The 12,637-nt window shown below is 50.0% G+C and overlaps 1 protein-coding gene across 1 annotated transcript; it reads right to left on the bottom strand.

Annotated features, from left to right (window-relative positions):
* Nucleotides 1–10,508: 10,508 nt before the first annotated feature.
* Nucleotides 10,509–11,090, bottom strand: LOC147992337 (uncharacterized). The gene has a single exon (XM_087539005.1). It carries the CDS (start codon nucleotides 11,088–11,090, stop codon nucleotides 10,509–10,511), a length of 582 nt encoding a protein of 193 aa, XP_087395131.1.
* Nucleotides 11,091–12,637: the final 1,547 nt, after the last annotated feature.

Below are 12,637 nucleotides of genomic sequence, written 5' to 3'. Positions count from 1 at the left end.
AGTTGAGCCTTGTGCTTAGAAAGCCAATCCATTCCGAGAATAAGATCAATATCCGAGTTACCAAGGACCACCGGAGAAGAGAGAAACTTGTAATCACCCAATGTGATAGATATATCGGGAGCAACCAAACTAGAAGTCAAAAGCTTGCCGGGAGAAACAACTTGCATGACTTTGGGCATAATCTCGGTATCAACATTGTGCTTCGATGCAAAAGGGCATGACAAAAAGGAATGCGATGCACCAGTGTCAAAAAGAACTTTTGCAGGAACATCGTTAACAGGAAGGTTACCCATGATCACATCTGACGAGTCCTCTGCCTGAGTTGCATTCAACAAATTGACCTTGGCATGCTTGGGGTTATGCTTGACCACAGCTGTACTTGCCGATCTGACAGGAGGAGGAGGAAGACGCCTCTGGTTGAGACACTTGTTGGCATAGTGACCCTTCTGTTGGCACTTGTTGCACGTGACCTCTGAAAGCGGACGGTGATACGGAGCACTCGATCTTGGAGCTTGAGACGAAGTCTTGTTCTGAAAGCCAGGGTTGGGTGGGTGGGAAGAACCGCTGCCACCTTTGCTCTTCTGCTAATACGGCTGACGGAACGGAGGAGGAGGAAGCCAAAACTTCTGCTGCTTGGCCACTTGAGTAGAGGAAGAAGGAGTAGTATCTCTGACTCGCTTCTTGGAAGCATCACACCTCAACTGAGCAGCCTCTTACTTCAATGCCATGTTGTAGAACTCATCATACCTCAAGGGCTCAAAGAGAACAAGAGCGAGCTGAATATCTTCTCTGAGACCACCCCTGAACTGGTATATCATGCTCTTCTCATCAGGGATGTCCTGCTTGGCAAAGCGGGCGAGCTTTTGGAACAACTTGTTGTAGTCATAGACAGACAAAGAGCCTTGCTTCAGATTGCGGAATTCCTCACGCTTGCTTTCAACCACGCTCTGGGGAATATGATGAGCTCAGAAATCTTGACGGAAATCATCCCAAGTGATAACACGTCCACCTCTGGAGTCCTTGTACTGCTGGAACCATTCTGCAGCTTGATCTTTGAGTTGGAAGGAAGCGAACTTGACAAAGTCCTCAGGCCTGACGTTACTGCACTCGAAATGCTTACATAGATCCACAAGCCAATCGTCAGCATCGGTTGCCTCAACACAATTGCTGAAAGTCTTTGGCCCGTTAGCAAGGAACTGGTTGAGTGTAGCAAAGTGACTCTGATTGCTGCCTTGATTGCGCTCTTGAAGAATTTGCATGATCAGCTGTGTGTTTGCATTGGTTGCGGCCATCACAGCTTGCCATGCCTCCGGAGGAGGTGGAGGTGGTGGCGGATCAGGATTCGGAGTCGTGCGTGTTGGAGGAGCCATCCTGAAGAGGTTGACCACCATTAGCACATTGATAGATAAAATATTGAAGCTGAATCCAACGGAATGAAAATTGCAACATATAGTCTTCACATCCGAACAAAATGAACGAATGCATTCCTCTAGAAATGGTCACATATCCATAAATTAAGAAGCCACGTAGAATTAAGGTAGAGAAATAAATCAACAAGGTACGGATCAAGAACGAATAATCGGTAAGAAATCCCAATCTCAAACCAATATCCGTGGAAGAAAAAAAACTAGAGCTACTAGAATTCCCACCTATGAAACTCCCGAACCTTTCCGGTTATGCAATCAGGTGTTGGGGATACAGGGGAAGCATAATATCTCACCCAAACTAGCAATTCCTACATCCAGCTGTATCCATCCTTCAACACATAACCAAGAAACCTTCGGAAACCATCTACCTCAACCTTCGAAAAGCATCCGTTATACAAGTTATGGTGATACTCCCGAACTCCCGCCCCAGTACTGGGTGGCGTCGAGGTTATCTCACCAACGAACTGCATAAAAGAGATTTTCGATGTCGGCGTACTAAACTCAGGTATTCCAGAACTGCAACGGTAAAATTATGATGACAACACCTCAGAGCTCAACTCCCCGGGACACTTCCACTAAACCCCTGACAGGAGGCACCAAGACAATGTTCTCATCATAACACCATCGAAACGATTCCAACATACCTGCGTGATCCTAAAAAAAATTAGTGAAATTTGAGAAGAGAAGTGTCAAAACTCTACGTCAGGATGCCTTACCAGAGCGATGAGGAGACTGGGAAGTAAAAGAATTCCTAAACTCTCCGATATATAATTCCTAAATGACTCAAAACATTTTTCTAGACACAACTCGGCCGCTAAAAACGATCAAGAAATGGGGCTCCTAAGGTCGGGGAAGGCTCTGATACCAACTTATAACACCCTCGATGCGACTATAGCTCCCACGTGTCGAGGCACGACTTAGAGACATAATCGCATTGAAGGCATATGTCGCAAGTTAGGCAATCTTCACAACATCCCATGTAATATGATAATAAAAGGGGAGATAACATAGTTGGCTTACACTCGCCACGTCAATCAGGTACATAAATAACATTACATCATCCAAACACTCATGGCCCGACTACGGCGCCAAAATAAAGAGAACCCAACATGCGACAACGGTCCCAATCACCCCCGGCTGGGCACTACTACTGATCGTCGGGAAAGGAAAGATAGTAACGTTGTGAGTCTTCGTCGAACTCCCACTTGAGCTCATACGCGTCTCCTGGAGCGGAATCATCAAGCCCTGCATCTGGTGTAATAGTAATCTGTGAGCCCCAGGGACTCAGCAATCTCGCACCCTCGCGATCAAGACTATTTAAGCTTATAGGTAAGGCAAGGTAAAATATGAGTGGAGCTGCAGCAAGCTAATAGCAAGTACGGTGGCTAACTTATTCGCAAAAGAGAGCGAGAAGAGGAGGCAAAGCACGAGCGAGAAGCTAGAGAACAACCTACGTAAACATTACTCCAACACCGTGTCCACTTCCCGGACTCCGCCGAGAAGAGGCCATCACGGTAACACACTCAGTTGATTCATTTTAATTAAATTAAGGTTCAAGTTATATACAACCGGACATTAACAAATTCCCATCTGCCCATAACCGCGGGCATGGATTTCGAAAGTTCAATCCCTGCAGGGGAGTCCCAACTTAGCCCATGACAAGCTCTCACGGTCAACGAAGGAATAGACCTCCTCCCAAGACGTTCCGATCAGACTCGGTATCTCGGTAATTCAAGACACTTCAACAGGTTAAAACAAGACCAGCAACACCGCCCGAATGTGCCGACAAATCCCGATAGGAGCTGCACATATCTCTTTCTCAGGGCACACTCAGATGAGACATCCTACGGGTAAAACCAACCCTCAAGTTGCCCCGAGGTGGCCCCGCAGTCTACTCGATCGGACCAACACTCAGAGGAGCACTGGCCCGGGGGGGTGGTTTAAAATAAGATGACCCGCGGGCTACGGAAACCCGAGGGAAAAAGAGGCTAGGTGGCAAATGGTAAGACCAAGGTTGGGCATTGCTGGAAAAGCTTTAATCAAGGCGAAATATCAAGGGATTCCCATTATAACCCAACCGCGTAAGGAACGCAAAAATCCGGGAACATAACACCGATATGACGGAAACTAGGGCGGCAAGAGTGGAACAAAACACTAGGCGAGAGGCCGAGCCTTCCACCCTTTACCAAGTATATAGATGCATTAAGATAGCAAGATAATATAATGATATCCCAACAAGTAAATAAAAGATGTTCCAACAAGGAACGGCCTCCAAACTTCACCTGCAACTAGCAACGCTATAAGAGGGGCTGAGCAAAGCGGTAACATAGCCAATCAACGGTTTGCTAGGACAATGGTGGGTTAGAGGTTTGACATGGCAATTTGGAGGCTTTCAAGCAAGTGGTAGGCATCATAGCAATGGCATAGCAAAAGAGCGAGCAAACTAGTATAGCAAAGATAGTAGTGATTTCGAGGGTATGATCATCTTGCATGCACAGTTGTCAGAGTTGACTGGATCCTCAAAAGCAAACTCAACGGGCTCCTCGTTAGCGAACTCGTCTCCCGGCTGTACCCAAACAATATAAACAAGCAACAAGGAAACAATCAACCACGTGCAAACTCAAACAACACGATGCAAAGATGATATGCTATGCGGGATGCGATGCGGGATGCAAAATGCAAGATGTGACAGGAAATGCATGAACCTGGCATCAACTTGGAATTCCAAGGGTGCCACTGGAAAGATGAGATGAAATCGCTTGAAAACGATATAAAGAACGCCGGAATCGGAGTTACGGTTTGGAAATGACAAGCGATTCAAAAACGACACCGGTCTGCGATTTACAGCAAGTTGGCATCTAAATGCAATGAAATGAACATGCTACAGCACCCAAACATGGCAACAAAATACATGGCAGGGAAGCATTCAAGATACTTAACAAAAGTCTAGCACTGAGCTACGGCCAATTCATCCATTAGGAGGTTCAAACAAGCATGGCAAAAACGCAAATGGTAAAACAGATCTCAGACTTAGTGAAATTAACACTTGTCTGAAATTTCAGATCACATAGCCCTCTTCGGAGCAACGAAACAACATGCTACAGGACCTGAACATGACAAAGAAAGACATGGCATGGAGCTACTCAACAAGATTAACAAAAGTCCCTTAGTGACCTTGAGCCAAAAGTGGTCACAAAATATACTAACAAGCACACGAACATAGCAAAAACAGAATCAGTTTTCAGACTTAGTGAAAACTGGGACATGCTGAAACATAACTCACGAAGGCATGTTTACGAGCTTGATGCACTCACCACGGTGCAAGTCATGGCAAGACAAGCATACATCCCTTAAGAAGGCACAAAATTCAAGCTAGAAATGACAAGAACAATGGCATAGCATGCACGGATCAACTACAATAACATCGGCAAAATCGCAAACAAATTGACGATCTGCCCAGATTCGCAACGAAGCAAAAGTAGAGCTCGATTGACTCAAGCTAGGTTGCTCGATTATTGCAAACAAAGACACGGATGGATAGAGCACTACAATATTAACAAAACTCCCTTACTGATCATCCTCAAAAGAGGCACGGATCACTAGGAAACAACATGAACATATGGCATCATGAGATAAACAATCCCAGGACTAGCAAGTGCACCACTTTGCAAGCTTGCACAAGTCACCACACACATCCTAAAAATACATGGGTTGCACCTCTGGAAAGATGACAAAACCCTTAACAAAACATATGAAGAACTCACGGGCATATCATGCACACATTAATCATGGCAAAAATGACAAAAGTGCTAAACGGAGTAGCAGATCTGACAATTAACTCAAGTAGGCCTCTTCTAACAGCATTTCGGGCATCAAGATGAGCTCAAATGAAAACGATGCAATGGAATGAAATGATGTACTCTCTGAGATGAACATTTTGATATACTATATGCCCAAATCGGAGCTACGGATGCAAAGTTACGGGGCTGTGAGGAAGGGCACATGGATTAGGGTTAGGAGGGAAAGTCAACCGAAAATATCTTCAGATCCAGATCTGCACGGATTACGAGGATCGCCGGGGTTCTTGCCGGAGCTCGTCGCCGGACTTGGCGAGGGGTGGCACGCCGGCCGGACTTGGCGAGGGGACGAGGAGGACGGCGGAGGGCGGCGGCCGGCCGGCCGGCGCGGCGGGGCCGGAAAGAGGGCGCGGCGAGGCCAGACTTCTCGCCGGCGAGGGACGCGGCGGTCGGGGCGGCGACCCGCGGCGGAGGGGGGCGGCACGCTCCCGGAGGCGAAGGAGACGGCGGCGGGGTGCGGGCGATCCTCGGCCCGGGCGGGAGCGGCGGAGGGCCTGCCCTGGGCCTCCGCGGGCCGGCGGCGCGGAGCGGCGATGTGGGGCGGGCGGCGCGGCGAATGGCAGCGCACCACGTGGCGCGGCGGGGAGGATCCAGACACGTCCGGCTCGGCGCGGACGTTGTCCGGCGGCGGCGGAGATCTTTTTTTTTAGGGTTGGACGGGGAGAGATCCGGGTTTCGGAGGAGGGGCTATTTATAGGCATAGAGGGAGCTAGGAGAGTCCAAATGAGGTGCGGTTTTCGGCCACGCGATCGTGATCGAACGCTCTAGGACATGGAGCAGAGTTTGGTGGGTTTTGGGCCAAATTGGAGGGGTGTTGGGCTGCAACACACACGAGGCCTTTTCGGTCCCTCGGTAAACCGTTGGAGTATCAAACGAAGTCCAAATGGTATGAAACTTGACAGGCGGTCTACCGGTAGTAAACCAAGGCCGCTTGGCAAGTCTCGGTCCAATCCGGAAATCTTTAATCCCCACACACGAAAGAAAAGGTAGAAATGGCCACCGGAGGAGAACGAAGCGCCGGAATGCAAAACGGACAACGGGGAAAATGCTCGAATGCATGAGATGAACACGTATGCAAATGCAATGCACATGACGACATGATATGAGATGCATGACAACGACAACAACACACGGAGACAAAGACCCGAACCCGAGAAAATAAATATAACTTAACGCCGGAAACGGCAAGAGTTGGAGTACAAATAGGGAAAGTTACATCCGGGGTGTTACACTCCTCGACCCGAGACGTGAATGAACCGAGTCCTTCCCAAGCAGGCAAGCACACACCGACTACGTGCTTCTGGGTTCTAGTTGGTGCCGAGACGCAACGCGTACCATGTTTTTTTAGGGGAACTATTGCCGCTTTATTTAAAGAACAAAGCTCGGAATTTCATCCGAGATAACATCCAACACGAAGTCTGGGGGAGCCCCCAACCACACCTTACAGAGTTCATCACCTACACCTACTTATGCAAATTTATGCGTGGCAACATTCGCAGATCTTCTAACCCACGACACTCTAAACTCAGAAAAAGAATTCAGTAAAGTTATAATCTCCTGCACCCAAGGACCAGCAGCCGACAGCTCTCTTGGTGAGTGATTCAGCATATGCACCACTCCTTGACTGTCAAGATCCACATAAACCTTCTCCGTGTTGATCTCCCTTGCCATGCCGAGAGCTTGCTTACAAGCCAAGATTTCTGCCGCCTCTGGATCATTGATATGAGGGAAATGATGACACATTCCTGTTGGAAATATGCCCTAGAGGCAATAATAAAGGTATTATTATTATATTTCTTTGATCATGATAATTGTCTTTATTCATGCTATAACTGTATTATCCGGAAATCGTAATACACGTGTGAATACATAGACCATAATATGTCCCTAGTAAGCCTCTAGTTGACTAGCTCATTGATCAACAGATAGTCATGGTTTCCTGGCTATGGACATTGGATGTCATTGATAACGGGATCACATCATTAGGAGAATGATGTGATGGACAAGACCTAATCCTAAGCATAGCACAAGATCATGTAGTTCGTTTGCTAGAGCTTTTCCAATGTCAAGTATCTTTTCCTTTGACCATGAGATCGTGTAACTCCCGGATACCGTAAGAATGCTTTGGGTGTATCAAACGTCACAACGTAACTGGGTGACTATAAAGGTGCACTACAGGTATTTACGAAAGTGTCTATTGGGTTGATACGGATCGAGACTGGGATTTGTCACTCCATATAATGGAGAGGTATCACTGGGCCCACTCGGTAATGCATCATCATTATGAGCTCAAGGTGACCAAGTGGTTGATCACGGGATCATGCATTACGGTACGAGTAAAGTGACTTGCCGGTAACGAGACTGAACAAGGTATTGGGATACCAACGATCGAGTCTCGGGCAAGTAACATACCGATTGACAAAGGGAATTGCATACGGGGTTGATTAAATCCTCGACATCGTGGTTCATCCGATGAGATCATCGTGGAGCATGTGGGAGCCAACATGGGTATCCAGATCCCGTTGTTGGTTATTGACCGGAGAGTCGTCTCGGTCATGTCTGCTTGTCTCCCGAACCCGTAGGGTCTACACACTTAAGGTTCGGTGACGCTAGGGTTGTGAAGATATGTATATGCAGTAACCCGAATGTTGTTCGGAGTCCCGGATGAGATCCCGGATGTCACGAGCAGTTCCGGAATGGTCCGGAGGTAAAGAATTATATATAGGAAGTGCTGTTTCGGCCATCGGGACAAGTTTCGGGGTTATCGGTAATGTACCGGGACCACCGGAGGGGTCCCGGGGGCCCACCGGGTGGGGCCACCTGTCCCGGGGGGCCACATGGGCTGTAGGGGGTGCGCCTTGGCCTAGATGGGCCAAGGGCACCAGCCCCAAAATCCCATGCACCTAGGGTTCCACATAAGGGAAGAGTCCCAATGGTGGAAGGCACCTCTAGGTGTCTTGGGGGGAGGGAAACCTCCCCTTGGCTGCCGCACCTAGAAGATTGGATCTCCTAGGCTGGCGCACCACCCCCTTGGCCCTCCTATATATAGTGGGGGAGAGGAGGGACTTGATACACCGGCCCCTGGCGCCTCCCTCTCTCCCCGCTACGTCTCTCTCTTGTAGTATAGGCGAAGCCCTGCTACTGTGACGCCCTGCATCCACCACCACGCCGTCGTGCTGCTGGATCTTCATCAACCTCTCCTTCCCCCTTGCTGGATCAAGAAGGAGGAGACGTCATCCGTTCCGTACGTGTGTTGAACGCGGAGGCACCGTCCGTTCGGTGCTAGGATCTCCGGTGATTTGATTCACGTCGTGTTCGACTACATCATCCCCGTTCTTTGAACGCTTCCGCTCGCGATCTACAAAGCTATGTAGATGCATCCGATCACTCGTTGCTAGATGAACTCCTAGATGGATCTTGGTGAAACGAGTAGGAAATTTTTTGTTTTCTGCAACGTTCCCCAACAATTCCCGCCCTAAAAGCCCCATTATGATCTCTCAGTACCGCACCTCCCCCTCCCTTATCTCTTTGTTTCGAAACCGCACCATCTGAATTGATCTTGATCCACCCCTCCTTCGGCGGCTCCCATTTTTGCATTACTCGTTGAGCAGTGGCCTTGATCTTTGTGGGATGGATCTCCTTCCACTCCTGCAAGTACGAGTGTACAGACTGGACCACTTCAAGAGGTGCTATTATCCTTTTGTCGTCCCTCGCTTCATTACGGCAAGCCAACGCCCGTACACTGCCTGCACCATCGCCTCCTTTTCCTCATCAGGGGCTTCCGCAAACCAACCCAGTAGCCAGCTTGCTATATCCCTCCGCTCCTCCATCTAACATGGTGGTATGGGTACTGCCACACCTCTCTCTGAATTCAGCAGCTGCCAAAACAACACCGAGTGTTGACAGCCCCAAAAACGATGGTATATTGTTTCTTCTCTCCCACAGGCTACGCAAAAGACTCCGGGCTTAATCCTGCGACGGTGTAGTTCAGAGCCAACAGCGAGCCCGTTCTTGATCAATCTCCACATATGAATCTTAGCCTTCCCCGGCGCGTTCGTATCCCACGGCGACAAATACCCCTTGTGCAAATTCACCGCGCTTGAGGGTCCCTGTTGTCCCGTTCGTGCACTCCTTCTAGCCATGTTGAAGTGGTAAGACGATCTTACTATAAAGCATCCATTCCTTGTGTAATTCCAAGCTAGATAATCCTCTGTTCCAGGGCCCCCAATCGCTAACCGTCTTATGTCTCCTGCATCATCGGCTTAGAACATGTGGTTAACCAGATCAAGGTTCCAGCTCCTGCCATCCGGTGATAGTAGGTCGGCAACTTTAGTTACACCATTTATGAAAACCTGCCCCAACGGTCTCAAAGATCCACTCGTGGGAATCCAATTAGCATGATGAATATTAATACTTGAGCCATCTCCAATGTGCCACACCAATCCTTCACGTAATAGATCTCGCCCATGCAAAATACTCCTGAAGGTGAAGGATGCCGCGGCCGGACACGAGGCTGTCAATATGGAGTCATCCTTGAGATATTTTGCCTTAAGAACCCTTGCACATAAAGATGAGGGGCACTGCAAAATTCTCCACGCTTGTTTGGTAAGGAGGGCCTGGTTAAACGCCTCCGGGTCTCTAAACCCCATGCTTCCGCTCCGTTTTGAAACACACATTTTCTGCCAAGATATCCAGTGCACTTTCCCCTCACCATTTCTTGCACCCCACCAGAATTTTGCAGAGATAGAAGACAAATTCCGGCACATTTTCTTTGTGAGTTGGAAACAACTCATGGTGAACGTCGGTACAGCTTGGAGTCCTGACTACATTACCGTGTTGAAATGTATGCAACGTTCAACACACAAAAAATATATGCAACGTTAGAGCACCTCCAATGAGGCGACCCATTTCGTCCGCGGCTATCTGTTTGGGTCGGCGCGGACAAAAAAGCCGGCCCAACGCGCCGACCCAAACAGACGCGCGTCCTCTTTCGTCCACCTGCCGACCCATTCCCGACCCATTTTTGAGCCTGATTTGCGTCGGCGCGGACACAAGACGGTCGCGCGCGCGCTCGCCCTCTTTCTTCACCGGGCCCGCTGGTCGGTGGCACATTGGATTCACACACTCGCCCGCTTGCTACGTCGCCGACGCCGCCGGCTATTTTTTTCAGATTAAAATGGATACATAGATAGTTTTAGCGTACACAGATAAAAGAAAAAGACCACTACTCATTGCTTTCTGACTCCGACTCGGTAATGTCCTCCTCCAACGTTTGAAGGTAGGTGTCAGCAAGTTGCTCGTCTTCAAAATCCCAACCCGACGTTTCTTGTAGCTTCGGTTTCAATTGAGCTGCCTGCTTCCGCGAACGCTTATCCTCCCGATAGGCGGCTCGCTCCCTCCTCCTCGCATCCCTCTCCGATCTCAATTGCTTGTAGAACTGGCGCTCGTCGACGATGTCCTGCGGGTAGCCTCCGCGCCACAGCACCAAGGCTTCCACGTCCTTCTCTGCGATGGCAAGGCGACGCTGCCGCCTCCGGTGGACACGACGATCCTCGTCGGTGAAAAGCCGCGGGAGAGGCGTCAGATCCTGCGCCCGCTGGCTCGACAAGTTGGGAAAATTCATATCCCGACGAGGCCTCAGGAGGCGCCACGCCGCCGCGTCGTGCGCGCGGGCCGCCTCCTCTGCAGTGTCGAAGGTGCCGAGGACGAGACGTTTCTCGCGAAACCAGATCTCGGCGGAGAAGGCGCCGGAGCGGCGCTCGTGGACTCCGTGAAAATCCAAAGCGCGCAGGCGGCGGATCGACATGGTGGCGCAGAGGCGGCGAGAGTGGGCGGCCGACAGAGTGTGGAGGGAGCGCCTTCTTTATAGCGAGCGCCGGCCGCGGCGCGCGCGCGAACCTTTCCCGCGCGCTGGAGCGCCAAAACCAGCGCGCGCTAGGCCGCTTTCCCCTGCACGCGTTGGAGCGCCAAAATCAGGGCGACGGCACGATGTTAAACGCGCGCGGTCATGAAAATGGGTCGGCCTGTTGGGCGCACTGCCGACCCAAAACTAAAAGAGGGCGGACGGCGGGCGGACGGCCGACCCAAACAGACAAAAACGCCGTCCGTTTGGGTCAGGCCCGTTGGAGTTGCTCTTACTGTAGTTGTGCATGTCCGTGTAAATAGGATCCACGATGCCCCGGGCCAGCATGCCTAAACTCCAGGGGCGATCCTCTCTCTCTCTATCTCTCTCTCGTATATATGGCATGTAATCTGTAACAGTTTTGATAAAGGAAGAATTATTCTTTCCAAGTTACCGGTGGCGACACAGCATGCCACGACGTACCACACATGATCGTCCAGGCCGGCTGGGAGAGGAAGATGCCCGTCTGCTCGCCGTGTTCCCACGCCCGGAGAGCTAGGTGGACCAACGGGAGGGCGCCGCGAGGAGGATAACACGTAGCCATCCACCGGTGACACGAAAACGACCCATGCATGGCCCGGGGTGCAAGTGCAATACAAACTATCTCCTCTCCTCTCGAGCTTGTCATCATTTTACTACTCAATCCATCCATCGATCCTCATCGGTTCGGTCTTTGGTCGCCGCGCGCGAGCCATGTCTGCCGATCATCCCAAGAGATTTCGGCACACGGACACGCAACCCAGAGATTCACTTGCCCCGACGGGTTTCTCTTACCAACGGATATTTTTAGAAGATGATTGGGTGCTCTCTAGCTAGCTTCTTGCTACCCACGTAAGGAACCACGCACGTACGTACGTGTATTGACCGCAGGTGTTTGATAGTGAAATCGGAACGAGGTGACAGCTATGTAACATACACGAGTCACGAGTGAAGTGATCCATCTGTTCCGGTTACGGCTGGGACGATCAATCACATCTCAGTAGTAGCAAACACAATACTCCTGCCTGCCAATTATCGGCTGGGGCGGCTAGCTCCTCCCTAGGTGCCTCCGTCGCTGCACGGCACAACGGCCGGCTGGCAGCGCGTGTCGTCCGGGCTAAAGACTCTTGCAACGGTCTCAGTCTCACAAACTCTTACTCGTTTCTATAGTTGCCACTTTATTGGTGTAAAGGGGACGATGCAAGAAAATTACGTCTAGCAGTGAACAAACTCAAGAACCTGTGTCTAGACGCTGAGAATGCTCTCCAATCTCGACTAAACACCTTTTTTTCTTCGAGAAACGCCATACGCGTAAACGCACACGCACTCACTGTTTTCAGAAGAGCGCAAGTTATGAAGCTTTAAAGTTAATGAAGTTAGCACATACGTCTCGCTATCATGGGAAATATCATTACCCACGAAAAGAATATTTGACGCTTTATAGAGACGCATAGGCTTTCATGCCTGGTGTG

This window comes from Triticum urartu, chromosome 1A (genome assembly GCF_056163025.1).
Source record: "Triticum urartu cultivar PI428250 chromosome 1A, HENAU_Tu73, whole genome shotgun sequence".
Classification (NCBI taxonomy): domain Eukaryota; kingdom Viridiplantae; phylum Streptophyta; class Magnoliopsida; order Poales; family Poaceae; genus Triticum; species Triticum urartu.
Note: the sequence above shows the minus strand (reverse complement) of the source record. Positions and strands in the feature narration are given on the sequence as shown.